Source organism: Lolium perenne, chromosome 3 (assembly GCF_019359855.2).
Source record: "Lolium perenne isolate Kyuss_39 chromosome 3, Kyuss_2.0, whole genome shotgun sequence".
NCBI classification, from domain to species: domain Eukaryota; kingdom Viridiplantae; phylum Streptophyta; class Magnoliopsida; order Poales; family Poaceae; genus Lolium; species Lolium perenne.
The window spans coordinates 247093841-247110256 of record NC_067246.2 but is presented as its reverse complement, the minus strand read 5'-3'; the positions used below and the strand labels follow the sequence as shown (position 1 = coordinate 247110256).

Below are 16416 nucleotides of genomic sequence, written 5' to 3'. Positions count from 1 at the left end.
CGTTTGGAAAAAAAATTGTTCGTTGGGTCATTCACTTCTAGATATCCTGCTGATGCGTGTTGTTCAAATTTTGCCATCTTTTCCGTCTCATCATACACCATGCTTGTAAATCTTATTCTGCATTTTTTTTTCCTGTGGAGAAGGGTTTTCCTGTTCTTTTATTTTTGCCTGTCTTCCATCGGTTACATACTGACCTCGCTGCATCGCTACAAAAGCAGGTACAAATAAGAACACCAACAGAGAAATGGAAACAGCTAGATGAACTCGGGGATGTCAAAGAAGAGATCAGGAATACCAACGCCAGGCCGATCAAGGTTCAGTCATATCCGTAATCATTTTCACCATCTATCACCAATCACCATTAGATACTGCAAACATTCTTGTCACGCTACGCGAAAGATTATAAAATCAACCCCCTTGTTACAGCGGACAACGATGCGCACCTACAGGCGCGAGAATCGCGCACTGGGTGCGGAGGGCTCGGCCGTCAAGGTCCGACGCAGCCCTCGCTTCGCGGCTATGGAGGAGCCAGAGCCCGTGGACATCGCCACCAAGGCCGCAAAGTTCGACGTCAGTGAGGCGCCCAGCACCCTGTCTGCCGGCCGGCAGGACGACGCCGGCTCCTCTGTCGCCACCTCCACCGCCACGCCAGCAGCGCTGCACACCGTCGGCCAGGAGTGTGGCCTGTCCCCTGACGAGCTTCAGGCTGCCATGCTACTTTCGTCCATGTGCTCACCTCGTCGTTTGCCATGATTAACCTAGGGATTAAACATACCCGCAAAAACAAAACTAGGGATTATACTTCCAACGAAATTCTTCCAAAGCTTTGGTAAAATCGATGGGTCCAAAATGCACATTCCTTGAAATGTTCAGAGTTGATTCGAAGCAAATTCAAGTAAACTCAAACTTAACAAAAAAAAATGATATTTGGTCGAGATAATTCGCAAATTATTACCAAAACTTATGCATATCAGTGATTTTGGTTGGCCCCAGAATATTGTTCAATCAGAAATTCAAAACCTGTATGTTTATCTGGTGTTCTCTTCTGTACTTCTCATATCTCACACATATACATAAACCATGTACTCCTTGTGTTCTTGATATCGACATGCTGGAGTTCGAGGCTAGCCCTTCAGAAACGGCCAAATCTCCCTTCAGAAATGCTAAACCTTGAACGCAAAAAAATTCGCCGTTGCCGGGGATCGAACCCGGGTCACCCGCGTGACAGGCGGGAATACTTACCACTATACTACAACGACTTTGTTGTTTGAATTCCAATCGTTATCATAGTTGATCATAAAGAAATCAACCTCGCCGCGGCTCCTCGGCACCCGCACCACATTCCTTTCTTCTCTTCTTCCCGCTCCCCAATAACCTCCTGCCCCCGCTTCGGATCGATCCCACCACGCCATTTCCCCACCCGATGACGCAGACTCCAGCCACCCATCCCGCCACCACCGCGCCGGCGCCAGCGCCTCCTCCCACCGAGGCCGCCGGGCTGTCCGACGCCATCGCGGCCGCGCTGCCTTCGGACCCGTACGAGCAGCTGGAGGTGGCCCGCAAGATCACCGCCGTGGCCGTGGCCGCACGCGCCTCCCGCCTGGAGCACGAGGCCGCGCGCCTCCGCCAGAAGCTGGCCGACAAGGACCGCGTCGCCGCCGAGCTCGCCGAGAGGGCCGACGCGCTCGACCGGGCACTCCGCGACGCCGACGCCCGTCTCTGCGCCGTCCTCGACGACAACGTACGTGAGCCTCCATCAGCTTGCTTCGGCATTAGCCGTGTTTCGTAACTTTTTTGTTGTTGATATTCTTGTGGGTTAAATTGATTTCTCGAAGGCTAAGCTGGTGAAGGAGAGGGACTCGCTCGCCCAGACGTCCAAGAAGCTGGCCAGGGACCTCGCCAAGGTGACGGCCGGCCGCCACTCCCATTTGTGATCACATTCTCTGCATTTTACTACTATAAGCTGTGATATGTGCTGTCGTACCTACGCTGAGACTACTGGTGATCTTTTTGGGGCGGTTTCCGCTTTGCAGCTGGAGACATTCAAGAGGCACCTAATGCAGTCGCTGGGGGACGAGAATTCTTCAGTAAGTTTCTTATTTCGTTTCTGCCAAGCATGGCCGCTTAATTTTGCCGTCAATGAAGATGGGTGAACGTACATTGCTATTGGGATTTGGGAGTCATGCTTTGTGCCCTTCTCTGCGCAGAGTCAAGAAACAGTAGACATCAGAACCTGCGATGCCAAAGGAAATTCTTGGAGAGGTATGATGGTACTATAATGCATCGTCACTACTCACTGCTCGGCCGAATCGAACGTAGTGTAGCGCCCTGTTTCGCTTGTGCTGAATCTTCTCTTGCACGCACTTTCCCAAGAGGGATCGGCGAAGAGCGTCTCCACCGCCCGAGCCGACGGATCTTCCGAAGCCGAAAGCGTGAACCAGGAAGGTATGCAGCAGCACACAGCATTCCCATTTCTGTACAATAACTGAATCCTGTTTCCTGAGCAGCTCATGCTTACGTATCTGTCCCCCTCTGCTTCAGCGGTAGCAAGGCCATTGGAGCAGAAGCTTACCATCACGCACATGACTCCACGCCTGGCCTCCGACCCTGAACCGAAGCTGAGATCCTCTGCCGCTTCCGCTAGGAGGTACTCCACCGCCGTGTCCCCGAAGCTGACGTCCGGGGCCGTTTCCCCGAGACGGTACTCGACGGCCGTGTCGCCTCGACCCACGTCAGCCGGCGCCGTTTCCCCGAGACGGTACTCGACGGCCGTGTCGCCTCGACCCACGTCAGCCGGCGCCGAGATCGCCAGTTCGCCGCGACTCGAAGGCCATATGGCAATGTCGGCGTGGATACCCTCGAGCAAGATGTCCTCTGCGGCCAATTCGCCCCCTCGTGGACACTCAATCTCAGGTAGTACTACGATATTCACTTTGTTTGTTCCATGACAGAATGAAATGCACATCGTTCAGCCGGAGATCGTTCCCTGTTCAAATCGTTTCTGTTGTTTCAGGGCGCACAACAAGAGTAGATGGCAAGGAGTTCTTTCGGCAAGCAAGGTAGTACGATCGGCCAGCTAGTTCTTGTGTATCCTAGCCTGCAAAACATAAAATTCTTGATAGAAAAACGCGCATCAGTTGTTGGTTTCTATCTTTTTCATGTGCAGGAGTCGTCTCTCGTACGAACAGTTTGCTGCTTTCCTCGCCAACATCAAGGAGCTCAACGCTCACAGGCAATCCCAAGTGGTAACTTTCAGTTTCCAGCTGGAACCGTTGTTTTGTTTCTTTCGGAGCTTCAGATCTCCTCTAGAATTATATATTTCTGTGGTGGTGATGTAGGAAACCCTCGAGAAAGCGGACCAGATCTTCGGCGCAGAGAACAAGGACCTCTTCGTGTCATTTCAGGGCCTGCTTAGCCGTAGCCTCACGTAGTAGCACGCCAGTTGCCGCAATTTTACTACTCTCCAGGCATTGCATTGTTCTCCATCTGCTAGTACAGCTGATCATGAACAGAGAACCAGGCAAGTAATGCAGTGGAGAAAACTACGGTTATGTGCACTTTGTATGCAGAATAATCACCTGTCCAATTGTCCATGGCAAAAGAAAAGAATAATCATATGTTGACCATACAAAAACTGGAGACGTCAAACATAAACCTTCTGCATTCCTCATAGGTTCAATTTTTTTTTACACCTTTCTAGAGTCTGTGATTTCGCGCTAGAAATAGAAAACAGATTGAAGGGATAAGTGACATAGTATCAAAATTGCAGTCTGTACACAGAAAGCTGCAGAGATTTTACTTGTGATGGTAAGAGAATGACCTAGTACCACAATTCAGATTCAGAAGTCATCAACGATACCGGCTTCACATTCCGAGTCGTAAGTAGAAACAGATTTTCAGGTCTCAACCTTTCAAAGGTCACATTGGTGACCAACTACCTCAGTTGTCGAGGCTTAGAAGCATCCAATGCACAGGTAGTAAGGAGCTTCCTAAGCAGTATCCAGATGGGATATGTACAGGATAGAGAATATCCGTGGAAAATCCGGGGCCGTGCTAAAGCGTATTTCTGGATCATGTACACGGGATATTAGCTTGCGCTACGAGTTGCACTATCTAGCTTTACTCCGGAAGTATATGTAGTTGTATGTGACTGTAAGGTAGGATGGTGATTTCTGTAGATGGGCCATGAGCTTGCGTCTGCCATTCTTCTCTTCTTCAATCCCTCTTGGCCATTGTCTTCTTAAGGCCTCTCAAGATCTTTGCAAACCACACCGTGTTCATGATAAGTAGTACCGTGGGCACACCAAATACCAGAAGGCAGCTGAAGGTCTGCATCTGCATGACCTGTCAAAATGAACAGCTTCGATTTAGTTTCAGGACAATGTGGCATTTGCCGCATAGTCATGCGTTGACAGTTGACCCAGAAGAATGAAGTACCTGATCATAGTGGAAGTAGATGTGGTAGAACAAGTAGATGAACAGAAGTATCCGTGCCACCTGCATACACAAATGGTTGCCCACCTTAGAAAGAATTTTTGAAACTTCACAAGCAGAAGAAAGACTTGCTGATTAGGGCAACGGACTTATTTAACATGACAACTGATTCAGATTTGTGGCATTAATGTCTCAACTTGTACGAGAAGTTTATCTGAAATCTCTTATTAAAAAGAAGAATCGAATTTATAGAACGATGTATTGCAGCTCGATAACAAGACAAATTGCTATTACTGTATCCCAGTCCCCAGGCCGTTTTAGGAATGCCCAATATTAGTTACTGTAAGTACCACAAACACAGCAAAAAGATTGAGGTACTATTCCAGTAGCAGCAATTTTGAAAAGAACATGGTAGATTAGAGTATACGAGGGAATAAGGAATTCCCTAACCTACATAAAATACACATAACAGGTTTGAATATGGCTATACAATTTGAAATGTTCATTCAATGTATGCACACATTCAAGCACACTGAAGAGTCATCAACATATGAACAACTGCGTGAGATAACTTGTCACCTACAGCTACTGCGTAGGAAACTAGGAACTTCACTTACCAGCCATGCAACAACCATCCAGACACCATTCACAAGGTAGGCCTTGGATTTTTTTAGTCCAGCAGTATCAAGAAACCTTCATGACATAGGTAACAGGAATGGTCAGATAGAATGAAAAATACGATAATTACCCTGAAATATTTTGCATTCATTCAATCAAATCCAATTACCAGCGGAGGTTGATTCCAGGTGTGGTTGCTTCAGAGATGAGAACCATGTATGTATACAGCTGGCCTTCCCCAGAGTATATGGAATAGACTATTGATATAAGAGACAGGATGTGATGAAGAACCTGGTAATGGTCAACCAGCAGTGTATAAAACGTCAAAAATGGAGCAACAAAAGTAGAAAAAGTTTCATTAGTAGCAAGTTGGTCAAAGATGCAAGCGAGAAAGCAAGGAGACACTTCAAGAGGAGGGAGATAAATGATCACATATGCTCACTTACATACTCCATTCCACCCAGGGAAGGATAAACCCAAAATATCATAGCAATGTCAGTGATGAAGTACCCAACAGAAACCTGGACAAATGACACTAAGCTGACATGAGGGGAAAGGGAGAAAAATGCATGTTAACATAGACATTCGAATGGGAACAAAATAGTAAGATCCTTTACCCCCAGTGTAAAATTAGAGAGGTTTGAATTCCGCGAAGTTATTGGTCCATCCAGCTGATCAGAGAATAGGTCGGAGAAGAATACTAAGTACACTGACATGTATGTGATGAATATTGCATGGACAGTGGATATGCCCCTGGAACAGGTAAAACATGTACGGTGAGTGAGATATGTAAATAAACACAGGGTGAACTTTTGCAGGCAGATGGCTTCACCTGTTGTTCCACTCAAGTTTTTGGGCTTTTGTAAGAGAAGCATAACCCTTGTAGTAGAATGAACTGACTAGGTATGTGATGTCATAGACCTGGAAAGAAAATATAAAAATTGCAGTCAAGAAAATAGCTAGAATTCTGGTACTGTGGTACACTGAGGTTAATCATAACAAGTTTCATGCAAGAATATCAGGGCTAACAAAAGTATACAATAAAGCAAGATAAAATCATGTGGTTTTATGGGTGAGTGCAAAGGGCTTTGAAAAGTCAAACTCTGCAAACAAGGCAAGAACTTATAATTATCATCTTTCATGTCCCTATCTAGTTCAATCGCAGCATAACTAATAACTCGGTACAGACCAGACCACTATAGGCTCAAGAGTCAAGATGACTTTATATGCACCATAATAGACAGAAGCACACCTACTATAATACAGATAAAATCAAATACGCATCAATCTCGATAAAAAACATCCACATTGTGATGCAACTTTCCATGGCTGCCAAAAATTGTAGATAAGACGGGCTAGTATAAGTTCATTTTTTGTTAGCGAAACCAAAACAAGGCTTTGAAAGTCTTGCGTTGAATGTCGCGAACTTAATTGAATAACTGAATTGCCCATACTAAAACGAAAAGGTTACATGCTAAAGCAATCTGCTAAATTTATTTCATGACTTAATTTTAAAATGCATACAACATGTGTGTGTGCATGTGAGTTAAACTTTACGTATTCCAAGAGATTTAGATACATCCGTGGCTAAAATCGTATTTGATGAGTAGCCATTCACAAATTCATAATTAGAGCTCTGGCTAATCAGATAATTTCGACAACCTAATTCGATATTACAAAAACCTGCTTATGATACCAACCACATACTGCAAAGGGATCTCCCCTAGTCCTCAGTTTTCACACAGAAAAGTTAAACAAAAAAATGCAATCAAACAAACAGCACTTCGTTCCTTCCATCTAAATACACGAGCAACACTAAATTCACTGGTTCGACCATGATAAATATCAAAAAATAAGAGGAGACGAATGATACCATCTTGCACATCAGGATCCCACCAAGCACAGCAGTGTAGGAAACATATGAATCTGCAAGAAGATATTCCTTAACCAGCGACTCTGCTTTGTACAGGTAGGCCTTAGCCGCCATGGCAGAAGTTGTGGACAGATCCATCAATTCATATAATTTGACTCAGCAGCCTGATGAAAGAGACAAGAAAAAATAACAAGGTACATTTTCAGCCATAGAGAAGCCAGAATTATAAAATGACCACACTAAGAAGATTAGCGATAGTTTTTGTGGCGTTCAGTTGACTGTAGAAGAGCATCTAAGGTATGGGTCATCGCTATACAGTACTCCGAATAATCTTCCATGAAGTACAGCAGCCAACTGTGACTTAAATGCATAATGGGAAGCTATACGAATCCGACCAACTAAAGAAGCTTTCCATGTCTTAAAATGTGGCACTGAAGCGAAATATAAATGACCAATCCCTGTCATGCGTCACTGTCACTAAGCATAAATATAAACTTCGTGTAGTATTATAAAACAGAAAGCATAAGCATGCACCAACTGAATCTATAGTTATGTGTACTCTATACTAAATTACTAATAGTTCAACAGTTGTGCATAAAGCAACAACGTATTGCCGAAGGTAACGAATGAATCCCATTAAGATAATCAGATGAGATGCTTTTCAACATGAGCCAGCTACGAACCAAAAGAGTTCGCAGCTGATGACATGCTCGACTGACATTCCTCTGAACACTACAATTCAGGCAACACAGCATGGATCACGATGGAGCATTCATCAAATGCGAAACAACTCATAACACAATGTGGCACCTCTAACTTCGCACTTGAGAAATTAATTAATCGCCAACCACCCAGAGAAATGGAAGACGTTAAGCAGATAAACATGACTAAGAATAAGAAATCCTGCAGCGTTCGTACCGGAGAAAGTATTGCCTGCGTAAGGTAACCCAGGAAACGCACGAAGGAATGAAGAACACCAATCAAGGAATAAATACAGGGGAGGGTCAGAAAAGGTGCGCAGGAGGGGCAAGTTTTCTCAAACCGCCAGCGGGAAAAAAAAAACCACCCGCACATTGCGACCAATTCGTGTTGGGGCACGGAATCGATGCCCGACGGCAATGGCACGGCACGCCGCCGCGCGCTCGGAAGAAAAACACCACAGCGATCAAGAGGAAACAGCCGCGCCGCTTGGAAGTTCGAAGAGAACCCGTCACGCCGTCGCGCATCAATCAACCAACCCGAAAATCCAGAAAAAACGGCGGCACCAAAGCGTAACCTCCCGTGGCATTGCGTACGGGGGCACGATCGGATGCCCCGGAAAACTCCATCGGAATCGCCAAACCCGCCCCCGAAACAACAGAGAGCGTACGCCGCCACGGCCCCAGCCCTCGCCACCTCTCTCTCCGCCGTACCCCCGAACATGGTGGCGCCGTGGCGAGAGCGACCCGCGCCTCGGAACAGCGCCTCGCTCCACGATTGCTGGGGCGAAACAGGACCAATCGACGGCGAAATCAATAGGCGGCGCGCGGCCGGGAGCGCGAGGCGGATGAGGAGGAGGAGAAGGCATTTGGTTACCTCGCGGGGATGCGGCTACGGCGGGGACGGAGAGGGAGGGATGGAGGGCGAGGTCTCGTCGTCGTCGGTGCAAAGCAATGGGGAGGGGCTGGATTGGATGGAGGCTGGCTATATTTTGCCTCCTCCCGCACGAGTTCTCGTCTCGCCTCGCCTGTTGCACAAGGCACAGGGGAGGAAAATGACGGGGACGGGAGAGAGAGATGGGATTATAATGCCCGATTTATGAATTTTGGAATAAGGTATGACCTGGTCTTGCCATGGAAGGGGAGAAAGGCGATTTCGAAATGAGCCGAGAGAGCAGGGAAGGTATCAAATGTTGAACAATCAGATGGTCTTTTTATTCCTCCAAGAAAAAATGGTCGATGGTCGTTTTTTATTAAGCATTAATTAATAAGTATGGTATGTTAAATTAGAGCATGTACAATGATAGAGAAGATACGAGGTCACCATCCACATTATCAAGAGAAGACATAAGATATAGGAAAATGATGCAATGCCCCTGGGGATCGACCTCACCAGCACCACTCCTCCCTCACAGCACTCCGGGAGGCCATGACCGCGATGGATCTGACGATGACGCCGCTCCAGGTCCCCTGCGCCTCCACTCCAGGTCCCCAGTGTCGCCGCCGTATCTACCTCTCGTCGACCTCCCCATCCACGGTCCTTCCCCGGCCTCCGAAGCTTCGTCCCTGAACTGACTATAGCAGCTGGAGGAGGAGGCCTCGTCTGCAGCAGCGGCGGCTGGTGGCAAGGGAGCGGCGTGAGGGGCGGCAGCGAGGATGAGGCGATAAAGTGTTTCACGCTGGAGCTGTAAACGCCGGCTGCAGTGCTGCTATGAGTGGTGGTTGCCGGAGCTACGTTGTATGGCGGTGCTGCGAAGGGGAGGTGGTCCTCCCATGAGGAGGTGCTGCTGCCTGCCGGTGCTACAAGGACCTCCATGCACGATGCACCGATATCGTACGTCTCCGAAAGTTTGCTGTCTTAGGCATGTGAAGTTGCTACCGGCAGAGACCGGTTTTGCTACCTTAGGCGTCCGACGCTGCTACCGGTGGAGGGCGTTTTTGCTACCGACGGAGGCATGCTTTGCTACCTTAGGTCTCGAGGTTTGCTACAGATGGTTTCGCGTATTGCTGTCTTGGGTCGACGGAGTTGCTGCAACATTGGGCAGCGCTGCTATCGGCTGCAGGTTTTAGTTTTCGATGATATTGGGTTTTGCTACATTAGCATTTTTCTGCTATAATAGCATAATTTTTTTTGCTACGAGCTCTCCGGTGAGGTTTCCGGCGAGCTCAGCCTTTTTATTTGATTTCGTGACTGAACCGTTTTTTGCTACAATGTAGCAAAAGTGGGTTATTATTTTGCTGCCTGGAGGTGTTTTTTCCTACATTCGGTAAAAGCAGATCTGGCCGTCTAAGATGGCCGATCCGATGGTTGACGACCCGGGGCTGGGAAATCAGATCCCCCGGGGGACGCCCAGCAGTTTCCTCCATATGCATTCATATCCACACAAAGTTGAGCAGCTTTTTTTGAACGGATGGGAGAAAATTTTATTATTATCATCCCTTGTGACTTCTGAGAATCGATTATTTATACTAGGAAAATGGTTGTTAAGGAAAGATATGTGGTATAATGGAGAAAATAGTTTTTTTAGAAGATCATCTCTTAGCTAAAAACAGATAGTCTTTTCTTTATTTATTGTCTCTTCTCCAACTCAGGAAAAATCTTACGTGGCATCTTTAAAACAATGCTAGCGTGTATCCTATTGTACATGCCCTTACCACCTTGTATTATACATGTATAGACTTATAAAAACCTGGAATTCATATAGCAATGTCTGGCTGACCAATGTGGATATGATTGACATAGGTGTCTCGACCCTTTAAAAAGTTTAAAATAAGATTGAAAAATGTGACATAAAAAGTCATGCGCATAGAGATTATATGTATGTACAAGAATGTCAAGCTTGAAACTAAAATATAGAAAATATGTAACCTATGGTAAAAAAAGACAATTTCCGTGAGTAAATATGTGTTCTCTTAAAATTTACGTGTGTAATATCAAGCTAATCTGTACCACATGATTGATTTGGTCAATTTTACAAAACCGTTTTTCTCTTTTCTTGTGAAACACAGTATAGACGTGCAAACGGTAATAAATATGTACATACACTCACCCCTGCAAACGCATGCACACGGTACACCCTACCCTATGAGAACCTTCGAGAGAGTGAGTCGAGGAAACTGATCTAGAGTATCTTGAGATTGGTGAAGTCACTAGGAACGCCTCGCTATCGACGGGAATGTTACCTCCCAATAAAATAAAACCGCATTTATGAAATACCAAAGCGGATGAAGCCTGGTGACCGGGTGTATACGTGAGCACGCGGTGAGAGACTGACACGTGTCCAAACGGTGTTAGTTTTGCCGTGAGATGATAACTAAGCCTTCATCCACACCTTTGTGTAGCAGGAACATATTTTAAAATATTTGGGATCGAAAGTGTATTTCTAGAAAGATAAAGATTTATATAGAAAATACAAAAGATAATAAGAAGAAAATAGACGGGGTCATCTCCTCGTCGTCGGGCCGGACCTGAAGCCCGTCGCCTTTAACGACAAATCACGCCACCGCAGACCGCGAGCGCCACCCACCACGCGGCGGCCACCCCCACCGAGCCGTCCTCGCCCTCCCCCGGGTCCGCGCCGGCGGGGGCTCCTCCCGCCCTGAGCACGGAGTTCTCGGCCTCGAGCATCATGACCCACCGTCGGTGCGCGGATAGCGCTGCTGAGTCGCGCAGGAGCAGCGCGGCCAGGCCGCCGTTGCTGGCGCCCGCCGTATGCCGTATGCCGCAGCGCCTGGGTACAATCCTCTCTCGGCCCCGATGATCTGTGTTAAGCACACTATAGATCCAGCGGATTGCGCGTCCCGGAACCTCTTTGCGATCGCCTTGATGAGAAACCATGGTGTGGTTACATTGATTTTCATGGTCTTCTCGTACTCGTCTTCAGTTATGCTGAGGCAATCTTGCACTTCCCCTACTCATGAAGCCAAGGAAATTTGAATGGTTGAAAGGGGATCAGCAGTGTAATTAATGGATCACATACAAGCTGAAGTTGACTGAAAGATTAAATGAAAATACTGAAGAATCATTTAGGCTTGGGCATGGGCACCATCACAGTGTCAGTTCATACCCTCGTAGGAGCAGCAGTTCACCAGGGCGTCGAGGCCGTCCCCGAAGCAGCGCCACGCGGCCTCCACCGCCGCGCCGGCCGCCGTCTCGTCGCAGGCCTCGAAGTCCAGACCCACCACCGCGACGGCCGCCGCTCTCCTCCGCCGGCACAGCGCCGCGCGCCTCCTCCGCCGTGGCGGCTAGGGTGCCCTCGTCGCCCACCAGAACCAGCTTTGTGCGCGCGTGGTGGCGCGGGATCGAACCGAACGAGAAGGCGAGGGAACGGGCGGCGAGTTGGGCAGTGGCGGTACCTGCAGCCGTGCCTGGCGAGGCTGGTGGCGATCCGTGGGGGTTCTGGTGGGCCGAAGAGCTTGGCCGGAGGCAGCAGGTCGCAGTTCTGGAGCAGATCGGCGGACAGGGGCCGCCGCTTCTGGTTGTGCTCGGCGGCGCGTGACCCCGGCGCGGCCATCAGCAGCAACCCCCGCCCGAACGTCTGCTGCTGCTCCAGACCGCCACCGTCGCCGCCGGACACGCTGCTCGTTGGCCGCGCGCAACGGCGGCCTGGCCGCGCTGCTCCTGCGCGACTCGGCGGAACGGACGAGGTCGTGGTAGCTCGCAGTGGCGTGTTACTGCGCGCGCTCTGCCCAACTGAGCGAGTGAGTGTTCGTCACGCTGCGTCCGGCATCGCCTTCGACCCACCTGCTGACCTGCCTCGCAGTGGCGTGTCACTGCGCGCGCTCTGCCCAATTTTGGTTTTATCTAATGATGTGAGTGGCGGTGGTGTGGGCTGTGGAGGAGGACGTGAGAACACAGCACAAACGGACGTTTAGCGGATGTTAGTTGATCCAACGGTGCTGATATACATCCAACGGTAACAAACGCGTGCTCACGTATACACGCGGTTACAGAATCCACTCTCAATACCAAAGTGTCAAACATGTGGCTTAATCTCTAGTGGGATGGGTACCACTGCCCTCCTAACCATCCAACCATGGCTTGGACCTCAATCATTTTTTCTCGAACATGCACTCTGTGTGTAGATGGTCTTTTTTTGAAAAATGCAATTCATATTACTTGTGTTTCTTTTCTTTTGGTAAACATAAATGTCATCTTATATTTAGAGAGAGCATCAGCACAATTCATATGACACACAAAAATAACAAACTAGGTGATGACGGCTACTATCTACGCTAAAAAGATCTTGATATGTTGGAACTACAAGTGCAGAGTGTTGTATCAGCAGAGTATCTTGCCCACAAGGGTGACTTGAGGATTTATATCGAACTCTCGGGAAACTGATAAAGAGTATTATCTTCCCCCTTCTTCTAGCATTCCTGCAAGTAAAATAAAAGCCTTGTGTCCCCAACTCCACTATGTGGTTGTCAACCACAAGGTTTCGCATAAGTAAATAACACAAGTAAAAATAAAACAAGTAAAACTAAATTAGATAAAATAACTAAGTAAAAACTACAAATAGGTTGATTGTTTTTAGTGTTTTGGATGCAAATAATAAAAGTAAATATTTTATATTTTCGGATTAAAATAGTCCAATAAATAGAAAACAAGATAAAAGCAATATAAAGGTGTTTCTTATGATAAAATATGGATAGGGGTTCATGGATTCATTTGACTATTCTCTCTTTATGTTGTAGTGGATAAATAGTAATTCATCAATGAGATATGAGGGTGCAAATAATAGTATGTGTAAGATTAGAATTAATATGGGCATCACGTCATAACATAAAGATAATGCAACACATCTCTCTTATATTACACAAAAAGAAACTTCATGCAATCTTTTATTAAGAATTAACAGAGCATAGCCATAAGTACTTTGACATGATTGTTGAATATCAAATATGCTACATTGAACAAACAAGATCATCACTGCTGTCATGTGACGAACATAGCACATACATTCACTTTATCCCTAGTGAGGTAGCAAAAGAAAAGACCACAACCATAATAGATTATAAAAATATTGTCACTATCCAATCAAAATCATGCTACTCCATCCAATACACGCATCACCCCACACACGCCCTTGCACATATGTTTGATCAGAACAAATACTTAAGAACGGGGTACATAATATGCATCTATCAATACTTACACATAATATAATCAGATCACATAATACAATATCATAGAATAAGGATCCACCACATGTGTATTACAAATATGACCATAATCATGTTAAGAAGCTCATATGACACTAAGAACTATGAAAAACATGAGAGAAATAGATCAAGCTACTGCCACAAACCCGTAGTCTAGAAGTGCACTACTCTCCCTTGATCATGGTGATGATGATGAAGACGTTGGAGAAGGTGGAGATCCCTACGGCAGTGATCCTGGCGGAGTTTCCCCCTCTAATCTTCTCCGCAGCAGCCTCCGTTTTCATGTTTCTGTGTTTGTGCGGCGTTCTCCTCCCGAGAACTCTTCGGGGCATATATATAGTGGTTTTAGGGCAAAATACATCGGTTGGCGAAAGAATCAAGGTGATTAGGCGATCGACGGTCGAAAGGCCATGGGTGCCGCATGTAAAATCCATACATGAACCATGTAGTTTATTGTACTAAAATCATATGTGATGCATGTAAAATGCATACATGAACCATGTAGTTTATTGTACTAAAATTATTATTATATTGCAACTTTATTATATTTCTTGGGACTAACCTATTAATAGTTGTAAAAGTGCACACATTTTGTTTTAAACTTTATTGTGTAGGAAACAGGCAAATATGAAAGGAAACCGGTTATTATGGTGAAATCTGTCGTTTCATGAAATCTGTCCCTGCAGGATACTTTTAAAGATCGTCCCAAATAGACCCTAAGATGGCCTCAAACGAAAAAAGTGCGAGAGCTAGAAGTTGTGGAGCATTTTATAAAGTTTAATTTGACAAAAGAACGTCCCAAACGGAGTTCGTTTGAGAAATCGGCGTTCGTTTAACCGAAGGTTACAGAGGTAGTTTTGGAAACCCGAAAATTGGTGACGTGATTGACACAAACTCTTGCCATATTTGAGGGATTCGGCCAAGCCACGGCTTTATGGACTCATAAATTATAGAGGGGGGTCCTAGGAAGGTTTTAGAGGTTCCCAAGAGCCCTTGGATTAAAGGGTATCAATCCCATAACCAAGATTGCATCTCCACCTTTATATATTGAGGGAAAACCCTTGATTTGGAGGGCCCCATCCATTGTGACGAAAATCATCCTCCTTAGCAACTGCCAAGGAGGGGGGAACCTCCTCCACACAAATGAGGAGAACATCAAATTTATCGGAGATCTAGGCCGATGAAATCATTTATCGTTAAACTAACTATTCCTTTAGCAAAGAATTAAAAAACAGATGGAGGATAAGATTGCGATATGGATGAACTCATACTCTTGTTTGGTCTAGAACAAGCGGCGGAAGTTCTTTTTGACCACATGTTCGAGAAGAGCCCGTCTTTAACTTAACAAAGCCACACACTAGCAAAATCATACACAAGGTTGGAAAAGAGCTAGGCGTAAGCGAGGCGGTTGATATAACATCCCTAGGCGCAGCCTAGGCGGGCATAGTTTATACCATCAAGTGTGTATATGGGTTATTATATGTGAATAAATATTAGTTTAGAGCATGTAAATGTGCAATTTCTAATATCTACCTTTAGGATAATGCCCATCTAGCTCGTTAGTAAAGTATGGCATGATTTCTTATTATTAAAGATAATTTCTTGGTTGCCCTGCGTAAACTTCCGCATATGCCCTAGGCGAGACGTTTGTCCATCGCCTAGTGCCTAAGCGTTGTCTAGGCGCCCCCTTGTCCAATAGTGATCATACAAGGCAATAAACAAAACATAACAGGTCTAGAAACCAATTGGTGATTCAAAGCGCTAGATAAAGACACCATATAATCCCCCTGTTGTAAAAAGATAACTCAACGTTGGACAAATTTTGGTGTATCTAGATACTAAAATAGGTATAGATACATCTATTTTTTAATAACATTGAGACATCATTTTATAGACGGAGGGATCAGTAGAGATCAGAAAAAGAAAGAGCTGCGTCTGCCTATTCCTAAGATTGCTAAGAGCATGTCTAACAGACCCCGTATTTTTTCGCCCCGTAAAACGCGAGTAGAGGGCCCTGTATCCGGTTTTCACCGGCCGAAAACTCGGACGAGCTAGCAGAACCCGTATCCCCACCCCGTAAAACAGTATCCCCACCCCGTAAAACAGAATATTCTGTTTTACGGGGTGGGGATACGGGTTCTGCTAGCTCGTCCGAGTTTCCGGCCCCTCAAAACAGGGTTTTAGACAGCAATTTGCACAACAATTTCACATCAAACATAGCACATCCAAAATATGTGATGCATAATTCATAGTTTTAACATCACAACGCGATCATAGGCAATGTTCAAGCCACAGAAGTTCCCAAATGTGATCAAGCATCAACGGATCCATCGCCACCGGCGCCACCGCTCGCCGGAGACTCACCTTGAGCACGAGCTTGACGCGCAGCCTTCTTCCTCGCAATGATGTCCGCATTGGTCTCGTTCCACCACGCCAGCTGATCCTCGTCCATGCCGTCGGTGCGCATCATCATGATTTCCCTCTCCTCGGCCAAGAGCTCCTTCATGGCCTTGGCTTCTTTGGCTGCGATCAGCTTCATGTCAAGCTCGGCCTTCAACTTGGCATCTTCCCTCCTTGCTTGCACCTTGGCAAGCTTCACCTCACTCTTCTTGTCGGTGATGAGGAGCT

At 46.4% G+C, this 16416-nt stretch overlaps 2 protein-coding genes and 1 non-coding gene across 3 annotated transcripts; 1 reads left to right on the top strand and 2 right to left on the bottom strand.

The window, feature by feature from the left end:
* Positions 1-1187: 1187 nt before the first annotated feature.
* Positions 1188-1259, bottom strand: TRNAD-GUC (transfer RNA aspartic acid (anticodon GUC)). The gene has a single exon. It is a non-coding gene; the product is annotated as a tRNA-Asp (tRNA).
* A 158-nt stretch (positions 1260-1417) lies between these two features.
* LOC127344619 (uncharacterized protein At4g15545) lies at positions 1418-3673 on the top strand. Its single transcript, XM_051370931.2, has 9 exons — positions 1418-1741; positions 1836-1904; positions 2034-2087; positions 2208-2262; positions 2374-2445; positions 2542-2913; positions 3014-3059; positions 3167-3245; positions 3339-3673. Exons 1-9 carry the CDS (start codon positions 1424-1426, stop codon positions 3429-3431), a joined length of 1158 nt encoding a protein of 385 aa, XP_051226891.1. The 5' UTR covers positions 1418-1423; the 3' UTR covers positions 3432-3673.
* A 173-nt stretch (positions 3674-3846) lies between these two features.
* Positions 3847-8690, bottom strand: LOC127344620 (uncharacterized). Its single transcript, XM_051370932.1, has 9 exons — positions 8501-8690; positions 6926-7089; positions 5885-5973; positions 5670-5805; positions 5499-5573; positions 5222-5343; positions 5052-5127; positions 4438-4497; positions 3847-4344 (listed from the first exon to the last, which is right to left on the bottom strand). Exons 2-9 carry the CDS (start codon positions 7061-7063, stop codon positions 4216-4218), a joined length of 825 nt encoding a protein of 274 aa, XP_051226892.1. The 5' UTR covers positions 7064-7089; positions 8501-8690; the 3' UTR covers positions 3847-4215.
* Between the last annotated feature and the right edge of the window lie 7726 nt (positions 8691-16416).

What these genes read in the sequence shown, in the direction of transcription:
- LOC127344620 (XM_051370932.1), bottom strand. Translation starts at nt 7,063, where the DNA reads ATGGATCTGTCCACAACTTCTGCCATGGCGGCTAAGGCCTACCTGTAC. An exon ending in CCCTGGGTGGAATGGAGTAT is followed by an intron (nt 5,344 to 5,498) that starts GTAAGTGAGCAT and finishes GACCATTACCAG; the next exon opens with GTTCTTCATCACATCCTGTC. An exon ending in GGATGGTTGTTGCATGGCTG is followed by an intron (nt 4,498 to 5,051) that starts GTAAGTGAAGTT and finishes TTGTGTATGCAG; the next exon opens with GTGGCACGGATACTTCTGTT.
- LOC127344619 (XM_051370931.2), top strand. Translation starts at nt 1,424, where the DNA reads ATGACGCAGACTCCAGCCACCCATCCCGCCACCACCGCGCCGGCGCCA. An exon ending in TGGCCAGGGACCTCGCCAAG is followed by an intron (nt 1,905 to 2,033) that starts GTGACGGCCGGC and finishes TCCGCTTTGCAG; the next exon opens with CTGGAGACATTCAAGAGGCA. An exon ending in CGAAAGCGTGAACCAGGAAG is followed by an intron (nt 2,446 to 2,541) that starts GTATGCAGCAGC and finishes CCTCTGCTTCAG; the next exon opens with CGGTAGCAAGGCCATTGGAG.